The sequence below is a fragment of the Dermacentor silvarum genome, chromosome 3 (genome assembly GCF_013339745.2).
Source record: "Dermacentor silvarum isolate Dsil-2018 chromosome 3, BIME_Dsil_1.4, whole genome shotgun sequence".
NCBI lineage: Eukaryota > Metazoa > Arthropoda > Arachnida > Ixodida > Ixodidae > Dermacentor > Dermacentor silvarum.
Window position 1 is genome coordinate 50,696,327 of NC_051156.1, and position 21,055 is coordinate 50,717,381.

General features: G+C 46.4%; 2 protein-coding genes across 9 annotated transcripts in view; both read right to left on the bottom strand.

Moving 5' to 3' along the window:
* Positions 1-21,055, bottom strand: part of LOC119444336 (venom metalloproteinase antarease-like TtrivMP_A) — a 1,295,510-nt gene that overhangs the window by 529,491 nt on the left and 744,964 nt on the right. The window contains exons 4-5 of one of the 8 annotated variants that reach the window (XM_049663289.1): positions 10,444-10,567; positions 3,184-3,249 (exon numbers count right to left, since the gene is read on the bottom strand). The exons of the other annotated variants lie outside the window; for them this stretch is intronic. Coding sequence (XP_049519246.1) covers positions 3,184-3,249; positions 10,444-10,567 — 190 coding nt within the window. The remainder of the gene's footprint in view (positions 1-3,183; positions 3,250-10,443; positions 10,568-21,055) is intronic. 8 annotated transcript variants of the gene reach the window in all.
* Positions 1-21,055, bottom strand: part of LOC119445424 (zinc metalloproteinase/disintegrin-like) — a 512,423-nt gene that overhangs the window by 291,226 nt on the left and 200,142 nt on the right. The window lies entirely within an intron of this gene.

Sequence of the window (21,055 nt, forward strand, 5' to 3'; positions counted from 1 at the left end):
AAGGAGGTCAGATAAAGCGTTCCAAAAATTATAACAATGAGCACACATGTCATGACTACGGTGATGATAACAAAACGCATATCGAATCAGCAACAGAATGAAAAGCTTCACTAGAAAGAGCACAAAAATAGCATCATGAAAAAATTATGAGTGTAAGATTACAAACATGTTCACTGTAACAGCAGCGAAAGAAAAACACTCTTCTCGTACTTTTGATAATATCTGAATAAATGGGGTTAAATTTGTGTATTACCAAAGATTTCCTAATTTCTCCCTCAGTGATCCGAGTTTAAGCTAGACTGTAGAATTGTTTGTGGCTTCATTATTGTTAAAAGTTTGGCCAGGCATAATAACGTGCTTGGACTGTGCAAGATTAGGGATGCTTCTGTCATGCACTTAAGGCCAACCTCCATGGAGCGAAAAAGCGACGAACTTTTGGCGGCGGCCGCTCGGCGACGGCCGCCCGCCGCCCGACGTCAAAAAAATGACTGTTCGGCGGCGATCAACTCTATCCAGATATTCGCCGCTCAGCGAACCGCCGCCGCCGAAAGTCGTCGCGCGCGGCGGAGTGCGTGGACAAATCGGACCACAGCGCAGAGGTTGACTTCCGTCGGGCGCCCGTCGACGGGAGTTTCAGTTGTTGACGTTTGGCTACTGTTCGGCTATTTCCTACCTTCGTTTCAAACGCTTGTTTTCCAGCGCTGTTTCACCTCCTTTTTGGTTGTTCTGCCTCAATGTTCTAGTTAATGGGCCGCTGCTTGTTTGGTGTACTCTATGTAGCTTCGCTTCCCGATGATGTTCTGCCCATGCATACCCGCAACATGATTGCTTGCGTACCGCCGTGTTTCAGAAAGACTTTTCATTGAAGTTTGCGTATTTCACTGGCACATCCGAGAAAAACGCGAGCTGAAGCATCGCGTAGGTGCGGCATATGGGCGGCTCGCTACTTGAAGCGACAAAAGAGCCTTCTCGCAGGCCACGTACGCAAAACATGGCGGCGGGCCCCGCTGCCCGCTTCGATTTGAATTTAGCGTGGCTTTTGTAGAATTTGCTTCGTTAGTAGCGAATGACTGCGTAGACGGCTTTCGCTTAGTCGCAGGCCGCTTGGACGACAGTGTATTATGGATAACCTTGTCGAGTTTTCGCGATCGCTTCTCGTTTCAAACGACATGAAGCCTAACGAGGGACCTTCGAGATATGTCAGCGCCACCTATCGGTGAAGCCGAGAGATAGGCGTGCCGATAGCATATGGCCTCTGAGATCGCAAGATCTCGCAGGCCAACTAAAACTGTAATTAATAAACGTGCGCTGCTTAGCGTACGCTGTACTTTAGCGTATAGCGTACGCTATTAGTTGCGTACGCTGTACGAAAACTGTCTAATAGCTCTCCGTGTTTCCTCGATGGCAGGGCAGGCTCGAAGGCGGAAGCTGACGGGAGAAAAACTCAGCTGCGCGTGAGCGGAGAGAGCCGTAAACAAACACAGGGTGACAGACGAGAAATAAGTATCGGCGAAATACTGATGTGCCACGGTATTCACAAAATAAAAAAGAAAAATTACAGTCTAAATAGATGCCGGCTAACAGCGAGCACTTATTGTACGCACTTTTCAGGTCGGGTGCCTTATTTTACGTGTAAAAAACATTGATTTGGGCGCTGTTTTGCCTTCTGCTTTCATTCGCCAACGTCGCTTTTCGTAGCCTATCTCGTCTGGCCACGGTGACTCCCCGCGGGCTGCGTCGACCGCATGGTCGGCGGCGTTCGCCGGCTCTTGCTTGCGTGGAGTGTGGTGTGACGAATTCGCGACGGCGCTTCGCGCCGAATTTTTCGTCACGTGAAATTCGTTGCGAAAGTTCGCTGCATGGAGGTTGGCCTTTAGTGTTTGTTAAAACAAAATCGAAAGCTAGTTTCCCACAGGCTAGTGTATTGCATGTGGCAAGACGAGCATTGAAGTTTGTAAGCCACATTAGCGCTGCCGCGATTAAAGTAACCATTGATTTTCATTGAACAGCCAGATGGACTGCTAGAAATCATTCTGGATGTAGTCATATGAGTTCTACCTTTTCTTTCAGGTTTCTTGAAAAGATGTCAGCCTGTGTGTGCGGAAGGTTTAACTTAAGATGACGTGAGCGTGTTGCGAAGGCTGTCTGATTGCCGATAGACTGCTTAGTGTGTTTATGCGTAGATTGTTTAGGCCGTTAACTTTGAATCAATATTTTAATAAAGTGTTATTTTTTTCTGAAATAGCGTACTTTTAGGTTTGATGCCTAGTGTGTTAAGCCGATATTTTTTGTATGCGTTGCACATAATATCTCTCACCCCTGAGTAGCTTCCTGCGATCTAAGGTGTCAGCACGTTTCATCATCATCAGCCTATTTCTGTGTCCCCTGCAGGACGAAGGTTTCTTCCTGTGATAGCCAATTACCCCTGTCTTGCTCTAGCTGATTTCCAATTGCACTAGCCAATTTGCTAACTTCATCACTCTACTTAGTTTTCTGCCATCCTCGACTGCGCTTCACTTCTCTGGGTAACCACTCTGTAACTCTAATGGACCACCGGTAATCCATGTTACGCAGCACGCTTGAATAAGTCGGCAATTATTTGTGCCGGATGATTATGTACCGTGAGTGATTTTCGCAGATATTTATAGTTTTGCGCAGGCTCGTCCTTATGGGAGCATATTCCTTCAGAAGAAAAAGTCTGGCGTAATTTAGAAAAAACACCCATTTTCCCCACGTTAGGGGAATAGTTAAGGAGAAAAAAAAAATGAAATGAAATGTTGCGAGAACTGACGGACAGTGCTTGACAGGGCAGCCAGATTAACTGAAGCAATATGTGGTATGGGATATCCAATGATGGAGCCGAAATTCTGAATGAATAAAGAATTCCATAATCTTACAGCTCGATTGCATCATCTTCCTCACAACTCTAGTATGAAGCATGGCCTTGGATAGGTGAATGTATTGTGTGGTATTGCGAACTATTGGTGTGCTAAAATACGCATTAATAATTACCTCTATTTTTTTCTTTTCGGAATTTCTTCACGGGTAGCTTACCTGCGAATGCTGCTCGCAGAAAGATTTCTGATGGTAATCCGAGCACCATTATTTTGTTCTATAATCGGCCAATGTGATTGAGGAGTTGCATCTGTCGTTGTCACTATTACGAAATAAATTTGCACTCACGCTCTTGAGACTTGCGGCGACGCCTATCCCTCCGGTCATCGTTTTTTAGACGCTCAAGCACCCGACCTGAAATTAAAATATGAGACTTGAATTTGCGAGTTAAATACATCATTATAATAACTTTGATGAACAATGGGAAATGAACTGAACCTCTTGGGAATGTTCATTTTGAAAGTTGAACGCAAATAAAACAAATCTTACACATGCGCCTCAAGCCAACTGTTGCAGTCCACATTTATACATCCACTTACCGAAGGTTCTCGCACATAATATTCACATAATAATAATAATAATCATCATCATCATCATCATCATCATCAGCCTATATTTATGTCCACTGCAGGATGAAGGCCTCTCCCCGCGATCTCCAATTACCCCTGTCTTGCGCTAGCGTATTCCTACTTGTGCCTGCAAATTTCCTAACTTCATCATCCCATCTGGTTTTCTGCCGACCTCGACTGCGCTTACCTTCTCTTGGTATCCATTCTGTCACCCTAATGGTCCACCGGTTATCCACCCTACGCATTACATGGCCTGCCCAGCTCCATTCCTTCCGCTTAATGTCAACTAGAATATCAGCTATACCCATTTGTTCTCTGATCCACACCGCTCTCTTCCTGTCTCTTAACGTTAGTCCTAAGATTTTTCGTTCCATCGCTCTTTGTGCGGTCCTTAACTTGTTCTCGAGCTTCTTTGTTAACCTCCCAGTTTCAGCCCCATATGTGAGCATTGGTAGAATGCAATGATTGTACACTTTTCTTTTCAACGACAGTGGTATAAGCTCCCAGTCAGGATTTGGCTATGCCTACCATATGCACTCCAACCCAAGTTTATTATTTTGTAAATTTATTTCTCGTGATCAGGGTCCCCTGTGAATAATTGACCTAGACAAACATACTCCTTTACAGACTCTAGAGGCTGACTGGCGATCCTGAATTCTTGTTCCCTTGCCAGGCTATTGGACATTATCTTTGTCTTCTGTATATTCGTCTTCAACCCAATTCTTACTTTCTCGAATAAGGTCCTGAATCATTTGCTGTAATTCGTCTCCATTGTTGCTGAATAGGACAATGTCATCTGCAAACCGAAGGTTGCTGAGATATTCACCGTTGATCATCATTCCTAAGCCTTCCCAGTCTAAGAGCTTGAATACTTCTTCTAAGCATGCAGTGAATAGGATTGGAGAGGTTGTGTCTCCTTGCCTGACCCCTTTCTTGATAGGTTACTTTATACTTTTCTTGTGGAGAACCAAGGTAGCTGTGGAATCCTTGTAGATGTTTGCTAAGATATTCACGTATGCCTCCTGTACTCCTTGATTACGCAATGCCTCTATGACTGCTGGTATCTCTACTGAATCAAATGCCTTCTCATAATCTGTGAAAGCCATATAGAGAGATTGATTGTACTCCGCAGATTTCTCGATTGCCTAGTGATTGATGACTTGGATATGATCCATCGTAGAATAATCCTTCCTGAAGCCAGCCTGTTCTCTTGGTTGGCTGAAGTCAAGTGTTGCCCTGATTCTATTGGAAATTATCTTGGTTAATATTTTATAAATACTGAAAGCAAGCTAATGGGTCTATAATTCTTTAATTCTTTAACGTCTCCCTTCTTATGGATTGGTATAATGTTGGCGTTTTCCAGCTCTCTGGTACACTTGAAGTTGTGAGGCATTGCGTATAAAGGGCCGCAAGCTTTTCAAGCATGATATCTCCTCCATCTTTGAATAAATCTACTGTTATTCCATCTTCTCCAGCAGCTTTTCCCCTGGTCATCTCTTTCAAGGCCCTTCTAACTTCATCGCTAGTTATAGAAGTTAGTTAGTTATATTCACATAATAAACCTTTATTGCGTGTAATACAGATTCACTCCCCCAAATTGCCGGAAAATGTAACTGATAACAGCTAAGCACGTACGCTCTGCATTATTTTAAACGCAGCAATTTCTAAAGTATTATGTGTGGCTAGCGTTGGCCCAGTTCAGTTTTAGTTCTACTTAAATGCACAAAAAACCATACAGCCCTTGTATAACTCATTGGGCCACTTACTAGTTTCCCTTACGTATAGTACATCGTTTATTACGAGCAATCGTAACTTGCCAGCTAGTGCAATCGGACGAATGTCTTTTCGAAGCCACGAAGGAAACAGAGGAGGAAGGTGCCCGGAGGTGAAAAGAATCGCGTGCAGGAGAATGTACGAAGCAGCACGCTGAGATGATGATGATGATGATTTAATGGCATGCTTTTTGAAACGGGGCGGTGACTAATAGTCACCTAGCCTGCTTGATTTATTCGGGTGTGCTATACATGTTCTTTTAGCATTTTTGTTTACAACGCCTTATTCTTCTTTTTCACTTCAAAAACTACCTTGTACCGCTACCTGACTGCAGGACTACCGGTCGTATCAGTATCTTCCCTTCTTTTTCCCACCATTACTCTTAACATCTATTGCTTATCTCCACTGCTAACCGGTTGATGCTTACGTCCCCTTTAATCCCAAGCGCTTTTGGATGGTGTGCGTTATCTACGGTTTTCACTGGGTGAATCCTTTTGCATTCCATTAGGAGTTGCTGAGTGATCTACAGATTTTTGCTGCAGCATTCACGTGCCTCATCTAGTTCCGAATATTTGCTCCGATATGTTTTACAGCGAAGCTGTTAAGGGCTCACTCTTCGATGGTCTCGTCCGGATGTAGAAAAAAAAACTCTCATTGGCTGTATGCTGTATGTGCGAGTGAAAGCACGCGAGGGCGAGGGACGCGCGCTTTCACGGGGAGCGAACGCACGGCGGAGAGCAGACGCAACTTCGCAGTAGAAGGGGAGCTGTGAGGGCATCGAGGCACCCTAGACTTTACCCTAGACTGTGCCTGTGCGTGCCCGCTGTCCCACTGCGGCGCATGCGCGCAGCCATGCCGACCTCTGCCGCCTGTGCCGTGACTCTCTGTGGGCTCTCACCCGCCTCTCCCCTAACAGTGTCGACGACGGCGTTTAGCCGTTCCGTCACGTAGACACTGGCGGCCCATCTCCCGCGCGAAAGAAGGACAGCGGAAAGGCAGCGCGGGAGGAAGGGGTTGCGGCTCCTGCAATGAGAGCAACTTGTATTTTGCGCGGCGCCATGCGGTCGCACGCACCGTATCTTGAAAGCGATCTGCAACACGACTCCTACCTTTGTATGCGCTGTGCTTTCGCTGCTCAGTTTCCGTTGAAGTGATAGACTGCATGATCCTTCGCCCGCTGCTGCTGGCGCGCTTGCTCACGCCAGGGTTTTGACAGTGGTTGTTTGCGGTCACACAAACAGCGCACACAACTGTTGTCGACAGCGGCAGCGTTTTGCCTGCGTTCGTACCGAACGCGTGCGACGTTGGTGATGTGTTTATGAAGAACGTGCCAACCATTGCCGTGCAGCCTATGGCGGTGAAACGTAGCGACCATAAGGCTACAGTTCCTGTGTTCACTAAATAAATGAAAACCACTGGATCATATATATTGCTCACTCTTTATTAGTTCAAATAACCAATTACACCGTCACATCTTAATAGTCATTATTGGAAATGCATAATTCCCACCATAGCACAGCTTCGCTGGTCTTCAATCTCCACCCCAGTGGAAGAGCTGACAGTTTTGTCCTTAGGCAACCGGCTCGAGCCTCAAAAAGCAATCGTTCAGATTTTCCCTTCTAATTTATTTCGTCACTTTCTTATAAATCTCCATGGTCCTTTTTGTTTCAATTCTTTGTAACCAATTAACTGTCTCTGTTTCTTTACTTTCTTTCTGGATGACTCCTGGTTTTCTGTTTCCAGTTTCAATTACCCTGTACTTGGTTGCCCACTTTCTTGACCTCTTCTTCTATTCTGTGTAGACGCTTTTCAGGTACAGATACTTGAGCACTTTAGGCGGCCATTTATTTTCATCCACGTTCTTGATCGTTCCGCAACCGTAATTTTGCTCTGTGCTTCTCTGTCTTCAAAAGAGGCCCAACCCATGTCACCCTGCACTGCCTCATTTGCGGTTTCACCGTGGGCTCGCGAAGCCAACCGGCCTAGCGATATTTTGTTAACATCCAACCCCGACAAGATATGCGATTTAAAGCATAGAATTGCATTTGGGAACCTTAGTGCTGGCACCATTATTCTTTTGCAGATTCTACGCACCACTTCATACTCGTATTGGTCCCATAGTGCTCTATGCTTCATTATTGCTGCGTTCCGATATCCCTTGATTGTCAGGTTATCTTGGTTGGTGCTTTAGTAAGTCTTTCTTTGGTTTATGGATACACCGAGGTAATTATATTTGCTTGACTTTGACTCCGGCGGCTGCTGCGTATGACACGGGTACGCGAGCCCTGTCTTGAATACGATTGGCGATGCGGACGTGCAGGCTTCCAGGCGCACCCAGGGCCGATAGATTCGTGTGCGCTATAGACCCTTTTCGCTAAGCATTTTGCGCTACAGGAATGAGATGGCGCTTTCGGCGGGGTGCCATACGTTGCCTCACCGAATGCGCACCAATACGAAACCATTACTGCTTCTGCCCTGCTACTGTGTGATTAGTTGTCGGAAATGCAAATGGGTGTTCGATAATGCACTGTGCCCAATTCATGTTGCAAAATGTGTAAGATAAAGGGAAAACGTGTGTGGTAGTTCGCTGCAAAAATAGTGTTTCCCATTTTAAGGAATAATGGAATCAACCTGTGTCGCCGCTGCTCCATAATGACTGCCGGTGTTGCCGGCCCTCCACGATGCATGGCTTTCCTTAAGGATAAAAAGAAAGATAATTCATCCACCAGCTAGCGCTGTATAGCTAACCTCTAAAGAAAGGACTTTCAACTCCGGAACAGTCGGAACCTAACAGTGAGTACCGCTCGGTACAAAAGGAAGTAGCGCCACTTACTGACATAAAGTTTCTCGCACGTTATTTACACTCATCCACCCATACTCGCACGCAAACTTACGCCCGCCCTATCGCCAACGTATCAATAATAAGGGAATGGGCGCACACTTCAATCAATGTGCAGAAGCATGGGTGACGGCGACTACACCGACAGCACGCGAATGTTTCGAAGCTGAACGTTTCAGTGACGTCCACAGACTAAGCGAGGGACTAGCGATAATACCTCTTTGCTACTAGCTACCGCAAAGTACAGAACATTTACATTCAATGCTTTGTGCGCTATCAGATTGTGGCCGCACCTGAGCAACCGAGGAACTTTACTGAGTCAGAAGCATGCCAACCACTGCTTAAAAATGTTTGCCAAATAAAGAACGAAAAGCACACTGATGCCGATTTAATTCATAAGCGGAAAGTTTGGACAGCTTGGAATACCTTTCTAGCCCGGCATTTAGTACAAGTACCGTATACGTCGTTCGCACCGTTGGAGCAAGGTGCGAACCTAAGCTCTGATATCGCTGGCATGTCCTCTAGAGCTGTGGCCAAAGCTTTGTGTCGTGCACACAATCACCGTCTACGATAGGCGTCGAAACGGAGGTTTGCTGCGCCGCACCGGCGTCACGCGCTTGCATTGTAAACACGAAGGCAACGGAGGCAGCAGAGGCAAGCAACGAACTCGTCACCACGTGATGAAACATGACAGCGCCCATGGGAGCCCCACGAAAAGGGTCAATAGCAATCATACGCTTGCGCATCACCCGCGTTCACGAACTGAAACGTCACTGAAACTTTTATTGTTTAAAAAAGGAGCCAAAGAATCGGTAATGAAGTGTGTTCTAGATGTGTCAGCGCCAAGCTTCGAAAACTTCTTCGCTTGCGCTTAGATAGAGTGCCATAATTAGGCCTGCCTTGGAAAATGACAGCCGGGAATGCTTGAGCAGCAAGACACTCAGCGCCACCACCCACAGATCGGTTTTCCAAGAAACGACCGACAGGCGTGAGCACATCACACTAGAAAATATGGAAAGTCTTACCTGAAACCAAGTATCTTATTTTCACCACCCCACCTGAATGTTTAAACACACCTTTGTGTGAGATTACAGGACTGAGATTATGAGATTACAGGACACTGACACGTTTTACATGACCATGTACGATCTCTATCGCCTGCCCAGCTTCTCTCATATAATTTGAATCGCTGATTTTAAATCCTAAGTAATACTCGCCAAGCCTGCTATAGCCTTTCGAGGCTAAAATATGCTAAAATTAGTATTCTAAAGGTAGTGCAGGACGTGTGCACTCGCTAAAATCCAGGTAAACAAGGCCAGTGCGCAACCTTCCGGTAACGATATTGTATTTTAAACATTTCCAGGATGCCCAATCTCAGAGGAATGCAAATATATTGCTATGTCACTTGCACATCGGACCTTTCATTGTAAATAAAATGCTTTCGTACACTCACGCGCTACAGTGGCCGAGCTCTTTTCCAAGAGAACTCGTGGTTAGAATACGCTTATAAAAAAATCACAGCCCATTTTTCAAAGAAACATGGTTGAACGCGCAGCATTCGCCCATGCAAACTGAAACAAAGTCAAAGTCCAAAGCAAACGACCACGCAACGAACCCAAGAAATGCTGAGCGACCCGATGCGATGCATATATGATTTGATTGCTGGTTTTGGATTGTATTTATTGAAGGATGAAGTTGAATGAAGACACATTTCGTTGAGTTGCCTAGCCTTTATTTTAGATCATGTAGCCGTTGATTACACGCACACACTCACACTTTGACGGACTACTCTACACTTGCACAGTATTGCTTTGTGATCGCTGTGGTAGGCCGTCAGAGGCTCTGCCGTTGCCGATACGGCGTTACGGGCACCACCGCCCTCGCGCTTACCTTCGCGAACAGCAGCCTCTTCTGCCGTGCACTGCACCCGCGGCCTGACGACCGGGAGTGCATTGCGTGATGCGCGTAATGCAATGTAGATTTATACAGTTCGTCTGGGTAGTGTGGCGCTGCATTTCCTATTGTTTTTATCGGTACAACTGCGATTGTAAACTGTAGTGTTCTACGATGCGTATGTCGTGCGCCGTTGTTTTATTGTGTGCGAAGATGCGCAGATAGTTCCATCGTGTAGGTTGGCTTTCCTGCAGTGCGTTTTCGGCGGTCACGGACGAATCAGTGAGGCATAGAATGTTTCGCTTCGGTAACCAATAAACGCCTTCTGGGGTGCCTCTGTCAATTATTTGTCTGCTCAGCGAAGTGATGGGCAACGATCTGGCTCCTTGAACACCACTACTGACAGAGCACATATCTAAATTCGGTGTCGTCAACTTTTAGACGTCTTAGCAAAAGGAGAGAAAGATTGCTTACCTTCCCTGAGAGATCCTTCTTGACTCTCGTGTACTTCATATAGTTTGTGGAGCATGCGTCCTCGCGACGACCGTTCGCTTTCAGGTAGCGGCTTTATCCTCAGCTTGCTGTTGACCACACCCTCCTACGGGTCAAATATTGTCAACTTAGTTGCATTAAAACACATAAAACATTTTCCATCAAGAATCAGAGCCACACGTTACAAGCTTAGCGCAGCCCAATATCAAATTTCAGATAAAGTTAAAGCGAGCGAATGGCGTCCTGAACTGAGGTGGAATATGCCCCAACAAAATGAACGTTTATTTTTTCTTACATCTAAATTATAATATTTAATATCCTGTGAAGCACTCCCATGGCGGCCTGCAAATAGAAGAAGTTGAAACAAGACAAGGGGCTGGGGATGGGAAGAGAATAAAGAAGTGTGATATCGAACAAAATGGAGTCTCTGTTGCGCAGCTACTAAGGGCAGGTATATTACATATGTTGGCGCAGTCGGCTTTATACGATCCATGATGTGGGTAACCTTCTTTGTTCAGCCGGACAAAGACAGACTCGTCTTCACGAAGCACGCGCTCCCTGGAGACCCGCCAGTCGAACTTCCCATCGACGTGACGGCAGGTGAGCTCGTACCTGTCGTTCTGCAGAAGGCATCTATGTCTCTGGACGAACTCTTAGAAAAAGGGTCCGTGAAATCTTCAAGTCTCCCTTTTCAACCGCCTTGTGCTATCGCAAGTAGAGAAGTCAGCCGCATCGGAGGCAACTTACCATTCAGATCTATCCGTTGTGCTTCAGGCGATTCAGCTTCAACAAAAGCAAGTTTCCCAGCAAAACGAAATGATTCAGACTCTTGTCACGGCTCTCAGTCTCAAGGAAAGCGTTCCTATACAGAGGTTGTGCAACCTGAACCGTTCGATGGTTTGTCGGGAAATCCAGAAGCTTGGATTGCGTTCTTTGAATACGGCTGTCAACAAAACGGCTGGGACACAGATGAAAGAAGAGTGAAGCATATGCTCCCTTTTCTAAATGGCATAGCAAGAAAATGGTACGAGCTGCGCATCACGGGAGATCATTGTGGTGCATGGAGCACATGGAAGGACAGCTTCATCTCGTCATTTCGTGGCAGTCCGCTTGAGGGATGGGATCAAGCGATATTTGATCGCTACAGGTCTGGAACAGTGCTTGAGTATTTCTTCGAAAAACGTCGACTACTTCAACTTGCAGAGCCGGAACTTCCACTGAAGTCTGCTAGAACGCTGATAATACATGGTCTACCTCGGGAATCGCAACGACAAGTTCAAGCTGCAGCACCAAAAACTATGGAGGCTTTGCTGGAATCACTGCAAGATATCACCTGCCATTGGACGGAGAGGACGACAAAGCCGCATCGGGAAGTTCAAGGGGCAGAAGCATCGAGGAACAGAGAGTTTCGTGAACGCTTACCAAAACCTTCGCAACAGGGAAGTCACCAAACGTCGTTGCATACTGCAGAAAAGGAATCATTGCCCGAGGAACACATTTTGCCCAGCCAGAAAAAAAACTAATAAATGAGGGTTATCACTCTGACCCTATGACAAAAAACGAGACTGTTTGTTCGATTTCTACGAGTCTGTTACACGTCGAACTTGAGGTTAATGGACAACGTATAAGAGCACTTTAGACAGCGGAGCTTCTGTGTCCATTCTTAAGAAAAGCAACGCTAACCTACAAGAGGTGTTCCGAGAAAGGTCGGTTCTTGTGCGTGGGTATGATGGAAGCAAGAGAGATTATTGTGAGTGGGGACGCCTGAAATTAAAGTACCAATCTAAGGAGGCAGAGGTGGTGGCATTAGTTTTAGATTCTGTGGAGTACGACTTCCTCCTATCTCGTCCAGACATGAAGTTGTTGAGACTGAATATTTATTGGGACGATACGATGCCTGTTGATCAAGAGGCTGACCAAACAGAGTCTGAACAAACAGAAGACCGCCTACGGATGCTGAAGAAAGACAGTGTAATACCTCAACTCTACCCCGAACTGGTGTGCTTGGGAGGATATCCACCGGCGACAACCAATTTCGAAGTTCCATTTCATCTGTCCGGCAAAACAGTTGTAAGAAAAAAATCATACAACTTCACGAGAGAAAAGAAGGCGTGGCTAAAAGAAGAACTTCAAAAGATGTTAGATGCCAATGTAATTCGCCCATCGGTGTCTCCCTTTGCTTCACCTATCACCATTGCTCCAAAAGAAGACGGCAGCTGGTGGCTATGTACGGATTACAGAGCAGTACATAACCAAACCCTGTTGATTCCTTTTCCAATGCCGACGATAGACGACATCATCGATGAAACCGGAGGCTGCACCTGCTTTTCTCGCTTAGACCTGTGTAAGGGCTTCTGGCAGGTGCCACTAGAGCACTGCACGGGCCGATATTTGCGGCCCGGGCCCGGCCCGGGCCCGTTTTTACATTGGGAAGCCCGCCCGAGCCCGATCAAAACTTTTATGGCGAGACCCGGGCCCGGCCCGGGCCCGGAAATAATCTACGTTACCCGCCCGGCCCGGCCCACCACCCCTTTACCTTAGGCCCGAGCCCGGCCCGACCCCGACTCGAAACCGGCCCGAACCCGGCCTGAGACCGAAAAATACATGTTTTTCAGAGTTGAGAAGCCCGAGAATAACTCGCAGAAAGCCCGAGCCCGGCCCGGGCCCGCGTCTAAAAACCGGAGCCCGCCCCGGGCCCGGGTCAATAAGCACACGCCGTGCCCGAGCCCGGCCCGAGCCCGCGAAAAAACTCCTCTGCCCGGCCCGGCCCGGCCCACGGGCCGGGCCGGGCCCGGGCTTTCGGGTAAGCCCGAACCCGTGCAGTGCTCTAGGTGCCACTACAAGAAGACACCAAGCCATACAGCGCATTTACGACTTCATTTGGCCTATACGAATACAATCGCCTTCCTTTTGTATAGAAAAACTCACCTAGTAGGTTTCAAAGGATGATGAACACAGTTTTGAGTCCCCATATTGGACTCTTCTGCAATGTTTACGTAGACAACATTATCATATACTCCAAAACTGAAACATTGCATGAAGAACACCTGGCTCATATTCTGGCAGCGTTATCTGATGATAAGCTAAAAGTTAATTTTAAGCAAAGCGAGTTCTTCAAAACTAAGGTGACATTTCGTGGTAGAGTTTTGGACGGAACAACGAAGAACACGAAAGAAGAATCGGTAGCTCGCATCGAAAAACTACCAAAGCCGTACGATGTGCACTCACTTCGTGTCTTTCTAGGCTTGGCAGGCCATTTCAGAGCGTTCATTCAAGATTATGCTCTGAAAAGTCGCTGCCTGACAAGATTGACGCAGAAGGATGTCCCCTTTTATTGGACCGAATAATGTGATGAAGCTTACCGAGAACTGGTCCGAATCATTTGTTCTGATCCTATCTTGTGCTTATATATACCAGACTTTGCGTTGCCCTCCGAATTGAACACCGATGCATCGCACTGAGGAACGGGAGCAGTCTTATATCAGAGAGACTCATCACGACCACCAAACCAACAGCTCCGTGTAGTTGGGTACTACAGCTACACATTCAATAAAACTGAGTTGAACTGTACCACAACAGAAAAAGAAGCTCTCGCCGTTTTAAAAGCCCGTCCGCTACTTCCGTTCATATTTGGAAGGCGCAAAGTTCAAGCTATACACAGATCACGAAGCACTAACGTACATATTGAAGATGGCCGAACTGAAGGGAAAGATAGCCCGTTGGGTGGGTGAACTTCAGCAGTTTGATTTTGAAGTAGCTCATCGCCCGGGAGCTTCTATGAAGGATGCAGATGCGATGCCGCGATTAGCCATTATGCTTCCCGACAGTCATGAAGAGGCAAATGTTGCAATGATATGGGAAGGAACCGAGGTTTGCAACGCACTGAAATGGACGAGTTGCAGTTCCTACATCATTGGTTCCAAAAATATTAGAACTGTATCATGATAGCCCCGAATCAGGCGGCCATGATGGCTTTGGAGAACCTACATGAAATTGACAAAAAGATTATCATGGCCTCGTATGAAGCAAGAAACAAAAGAATATGTACTATCATGTCATAAATGCCAGATTAACAAAGTAAAATTGAAGCAACCAACGCAAAAAATGGTTATACGACAATATTCTACCACACCATTTGAGGTTATTCATCTAGACTTCGCAGAACTACGAAAAAAGTCTGAAGGAGTTAAGAAGACACAAGCCTTCCTCTTGTGTATCGATGAGTGCACCAGGATGATTGCCGCAAGACCTGGTAAATAAGATGCCAACAGCTTACTTTCATTTTTGAACCGGAAAATGTTTGACAACACAAAAGTAATTGTCTCCGACAATGGACCTGCCCTCCGAAGCCGTCGACTACAGGAATGGGCTAAAAAACGTAACATTAAGTTACGATTCATCCTATCATCCCGCAGCAAATGGGCCAGCTGAAAGGGCTATCAGAGACATTAAACAATACATTAGCATGTATCCTTCTTTCCCTGGTGGTTGGAAATGCTCTCTGGAAGCGGCAGTAGCTCACCACAAACGCTCGTATACAACCGGCCTGGGATGCACTCCTCTATTCGCTGCAACTGGGAAACCACCTTATCTGCCTGCGGATTTCAGCCTTGGCATTGACAAGAACATAAAGCTCACAGAAGCAGCCAGAACTGAAGATAGTACATCAAGGTATCGTGAAAGAACACAGAAAAAGTTTGACAAGAGGCAAAATACAACGTTGCCAACACTCGACGTCGGTGACTGCGTGCTTTTAAAAAGAGGGCCAAGCCTGAACGCGTCCTATAACAGGCCATTTCGTGTGATGAAGACGGCAAGTCAACAAGGACACTTAAAGACGATATGGTACATTGGCCCCAATGACAGCATGGAATTCGCTGCTATTGGAAATATATTCAAGTATCATCCCAGAAGGGATGCAAACAATGCTGGGGGGAATGAAGCAATCCTATGGCGGCCTGCAAATAGAAGAAGTTGAAACAAGACAAGGGGGAAGGGTATGGGAAGAGAATAAAGAAGAAGTGTGATATAGAACAAAATGGAGTCTGTGTCGCGCAGCTACTAAGTGCAGTTTTATTAAATCCTGTGTTTGTCGATTGCTAGGTTTAAGTAGGATTTCAGGTACTTGAGCACCAAAGGCAAATGAAACTTGTAGTGATATCGTTTTTCATTATCAACATCATCAGCCTATATTTATGTCCACTGCAAGACGAAGCCCTGTCCCTGCGATCTCCAATTACCCCTGTCTTGCGCTAGCTGATTCCAATTTGCGCCTGCAAATTTCCTAACTTCATCACCCCACCTATTTTTTCTGCCGTCCTCGACTGCGTTTCCCTTGTCTTGGTATCCATTCTGTAACACTAATGGTCCAGCGGTTATCCATCCTACGCATTACATGGCCTGCCCAGCTCCATTTTTTTCCTCCTAATGTCAACTAGAATATCGGCGATCCTCGTCTGCTCTCTGATCTACATCACTCTCTTCCTGTCTCCTAACGTTAGGCATACCATTTTTTGTTCCATCGCTCTTTGTGCGGTCCTTAACTTGTTCTCTAGATTCTTTGTTTACCTCCAAGTTTCTGCTCCATATGTTAGAACCGGTAGAATGTAATGATTTTACACTTTCCTTTTGACGACAGTGGTAAGCTCCCATTCAGGATTTTTGATGCCTACCGTATGCACTCACCCCCAATTTTATTCTTCTGTAAATTTCCTTCTCATGATCAGGGTCCTGTGTGACTAATTGACCTTGATAAACGTACTTCTTTACAAACTCTAGAGGCTGACTGGTGATCCTGAATTCTTGTTCCCTTGCGAGGCTATTGAACATTATCTTTGTCTTCTGCATATTAATTTTCCACCCCACTCTCAAAGTTTCTCGGTTAAGGTCCTCAATCATTTGTTTTAATTTGTCCCCATTGTTGCTGAATAGGACAATGTCATCTGCAAACCGAGGGTTGCGGAGGTATTTGCCGTTGAGGTAACTTTCTACTTTTCTTGTGGAGAACCAAGTTAGCTGAGGAATCCTTGTAGATATTTGCCAAGATATTCACGTATGCCTCTTGAACTGATTGAATACGCAATGCCTCGATGACTGCTGGTATCTCTACTGAATGAAATGCTTTTTCATAATCTATGAAAGCCGTATAGAGAAGTTGGTTGTATACCGCAGATTAATCTACAACCTGATTTATGACATGGATATGATCCATCATAGAATATCTCTTCCTGAAGCCAGCCTGTTCACTTGGTTGGCTGAAGTCAAATGTTGCCCTGATTTTATTATAAATTATCTTGGTGAATATTTTATACAATACTGAAAGCAAACGAATGCGTCTGTAATTTTTCAATTATTTATCGCCTCTCTTCTTATGGATGAATATAATGTTCCCGTTCTTTCAACTTTTTGGTACACTTGAGGTCATGAGGCATTGCATATAAAGGACCGCAAGCTTTTCGAGTTTATGTTCTCCATCTTTGAATAAATCAACTATTATTCCTTCTTCTCCAGCAGCTTTTCCCCTGGTAATGCCTTGCAAGGCCCTTCTAACTTCATCGCTAGTTATAGAAGGAACCTGTGTATCCTGTTCATCACTGCTTCGAATGAAAGTATGTTTGTTGCTTTGTTGACCTGTGCAGGTCAGTGTAGAATTCTTCCGCTGCTTTTACTATGTCACCGAAACGGCTGGTGATATTACCTTGCTTATCTTTCAGTGCATACATCTTGCCTTGTCCTAGGCCTAGTTTTGTTCTCTCCCATTTCATGATGTGTCCATATTTCACAGCTTCCTCAGTCTTTTCAACGTTATAATTTCTAATAGTCCTTACTTTCTTCTTGTTGATGAGTTTTGACAGTTCAGCGAATTCTATCTGATCTCTCGAGTTTGCCACTTATGTTTTGTCGTTTCTTTATTAGGTCCTTTGTTTCTTAGGCGAGCTTACCTACTGGTTGCCTTGGTGCCTTACCTCCCACTTCAGTTGCTGCTTCTGAGGTCAGCCTAGCTACGGTTTCATTCATTACCTCTAAGTTATCTTCATCTTCCTGCCCTAAAGCGGCATATTCGTCTATGAGCACCAGCCTGAATTGGTCTGCTTTTGCCTTTGTGGTGTCTGGGTTGGCCTGTTTCTTCTTGACTAATTTTAATCTTTCTCTCTTCAAATTGAGACAAATCCTGGCCCTCCCTAACCTATGGTCACTACAATTTAGCCTACCTAAATCTTCTACATCCTGCACTATGCTGGGATCGGCAGAGATTATGATATACATTTCATTCCTTGTTTTTTCATTTGAGATTTTTCAGGTCCGCTTCCTATTGCTGTGCTTCCTGAAGAAGGTATTCATTATTCGGAGCCTATTCCTTTCCGCGAATTCTACCAGCATGTCTCCTCTAGCGTTCCTAGAATCGATGCCGTAGTTGCTTGCTCACCAGTCTGCTTTTTACCCACTTTTGCATTGAAGTCGCCCATGACTACAGTATACTGAGTTTTCACCTTGCTCATTGCTAATTCTGCATCTTGATAAAACTGTTCTATTTCTGCATCATTGTGAATGGAGTTTGGGGCGTAGGCTCGTACCTCGGCCGCTGGATAAAAAAAAAAAAAAACGAGCGGCCTGCCACGTGCATCGAAAACGGTGTGATCCGCCGCAGTGACACACGCCGGAGACTGTTGTCTGGCGTCGGCCTAGCAAATGCGTCAGGAACGCGCTTACAACGCCGTCGCGAGTGCAAGCCGACGCGTTCCATCCCCTTCAGCTAGCGCCATTTGGCACAGCCAAGCGGCTGACAATGCAACTATGGCCGTCACGTTCGCTCCCATATAGCAGCGCGCCCGACGCGGCAGGCCGCACCTTCTTTTTTTTTTATTCAGCGGCCGTGGTACTACCTTCACTCTATGACTGCTACGACTGTTACCCTCTCATGACTATGACTCTACGGCTGCTACCCTCTCATTAATGCTGTAAAAATAATCAATGTTGCCCGCTTTGTCTTTATGGACTAGATATCCTACCCCGTATTCTCTCTTATCTGGAAGACCTCTGTAGCAGAAGACGTGGCCGCTATTCAGCACTGGATAAGCCTCACCAGTTCTTCTAACCTCACCAAGGCCAATAATATCCCAGGCAATGCCTGGAATATTCCTTAAATAGCCCTGCTAAGCTAGGCTTACTCGGTATGGTGCGCATGTTGAACGTTGCCAGGTTCAGTTTCCAGTGGCGGCCTGTCTGGGACCCAGAGATTATTAGCACCCTCTGCCGCGCCGCAGGTCTGACCGCCTCCTTGGTCAGGCGCTCCGCAGCTGCTGGGGACAGAGGGCCATGCGTTAATTGTACGTGTCATGAGGGAGGTATTGGCCGAATACGGCACCAGGGAGGTCAATTCCTGTTCTTGTGAAGGAGTGACTGTGTTGAAGCTTAGTGGGCCTTCCTAATTTGGTTGCACCTCGACTAGTACAGCCCCACTATCTCTTCGATATTTTTTGCCGGTATCAGGCGCCACTCCATGCCTAAAAATGTAGTAAACTGGCGGAGGATTCGAACTTACTATACTCAGGTTAGAAGACGGGTGTTCTACCTCTGCTCCACGCCACCACTTCATTATACTGATTACGAAATTTGTGTGGACCTCCAAAGACTTGACTACATTTCATACTCAAATGCTGACTTATTCGTGGGCGATAACGTAAAGGGGCCTTGACACGCTCCTTCTATTCTATCTGTGTCATTCTATCTGATAGTAGAGGGACCAGTATGGTTATATGCCAACAAAATTGGCTTTTAGCGCACATTTTAATTTCAAATGCCAATTTGAAATCGCGGCTTTTAAGCATCTGCCACCAACCGTAACCTCCATTTTTTCCTGCGTTGTGACGTCGGCAATCGCGGGGTACCGCGGTGTCGACTCCTTCAAAATAATAACAAACCACATCGGACGTTTTGGCCTGCCCCCTCTGTCACCCGACAACGCGGCAAAGACGTCGCCATTGAAAACTGCCCGCGATTTCTTCATGCGCGCGCCAGAAACGGCACAAAGCAGAGCCCACCCACCAAAAGTAATCTCGGGCTGGCTCCGGAGGTGCGCATGCCAATACAAAACAACTGTGACACGTTTGCGTCTCCTTCCATCGCTTCTGGAGATTGCAGCGCACAAAACGCATGGTTTTCCAGAATGGCTTTCCTAGTCCCTAGAAAAGCGTAACTAAGTGTGCGTTTAGTTTCTTCACCAGTTTCTGCTATCAGTCTGTCTTACGGTTCAACAGCGTGATTTAAAGAATTGGCTCGCAATCCCGGCCCTGCGATAGAGGATGTCAAGCGAAGCTGTTGAAATCCACCACTACAACTGATGAGGGGGGTAGGCGATGCTTTATTTTGCAATTCCTCCTCCGGCGAATTATTCAGCCACAGGAGAACGTGGACGTGTGGACTTCCCCTGTGCTGGAATATCACAGTAATACGACCAGCGGCGAAACGCCAGCGACGGCGCCAGCGGGCCGGACTCGGGCTTTCTGGTGGTGTGCATGTAACGCGCAGCAAGTTATCTTCGCGCGTCTAGACTCTGAAAAACCTGTTGCCCCGGCACAGCTGAAGCTAACATTGCTACTTCTGTGTACTTCCCTTTACTTCTTCCGTCGTATTTTGCACTGTTTGAACATATTGTAAAAGTCCAGAAAGACCGAAGTCGTCTCAAACCCAAGGATGTCATTGTATTCCTTACCTAAATCAATGTAATCAATGCTTTCAGCGCGGTGCAAGCGCGTTCGCGACTTCCTGATTCTTCAAAGGTGAATTGGTAAAACGATGACTGGTAAGACAATATAATTCGTCACGCGGCCGAAATATGGCACTGCGTCCATCCATGATTGCACGCATGCTCTCAACCGGCCGCCTAGCAGCAGCGCATTACACTGCACCATGGAGGAACGAGAAGCTTTCTTTCTCAATTTACTCCATCCCTGCGCTGCGCTCACGACCGGTCGTGGTTGCGCTTCGACTATAAATATGGTTGAGTGGGACGAGCGGCTAGGGCGGCCCATGATTTGCAGAGAGGCGCCCGACGTGGAAAAATACTGTGGCGGCGATGCGATAGACGTGGATTAGGCCGCATCAAGGTCGCGCTGTTGGAAACTTGGCGATACTGCTCGGCAGGGTCATTCGTACTACTGCGCGCGCTGGTATTTGCGTTCAGACCACTGAAATGGTGTTCATAATGGCATACGACATGTATTTATGCCTTACCAATAAATTAATTTCATTCTCTTCTTTAATTTATTTTTTTAATGCCGCTTGGTGATCTTTTTCGGTCTCGGGCCGGGTTCGGGCTGGTTTCAGGCCAGGCTCGGACCGGGCTCGGGCCTAAGGTAAAGGGGTGGCGGGCTGGGCTGGGCGGGTAACGTAGATTATTTTTGGATCCGGGCCGGGCCAGGGTCTCGCCATAAAACTTTTGATCGGGCTCGGGCGGGCAGCCCAACGTAAAAACGGGCCCGGGCCAGGCTGAAAAAATTGGCCCATGCAGTTCTCTAATTCACGCTGCTCCTCGGAAGTCCTAACATTGCGTTGCCTACCCCCTGCGGTGCTGCAACAAAACTGAAATAGTTGT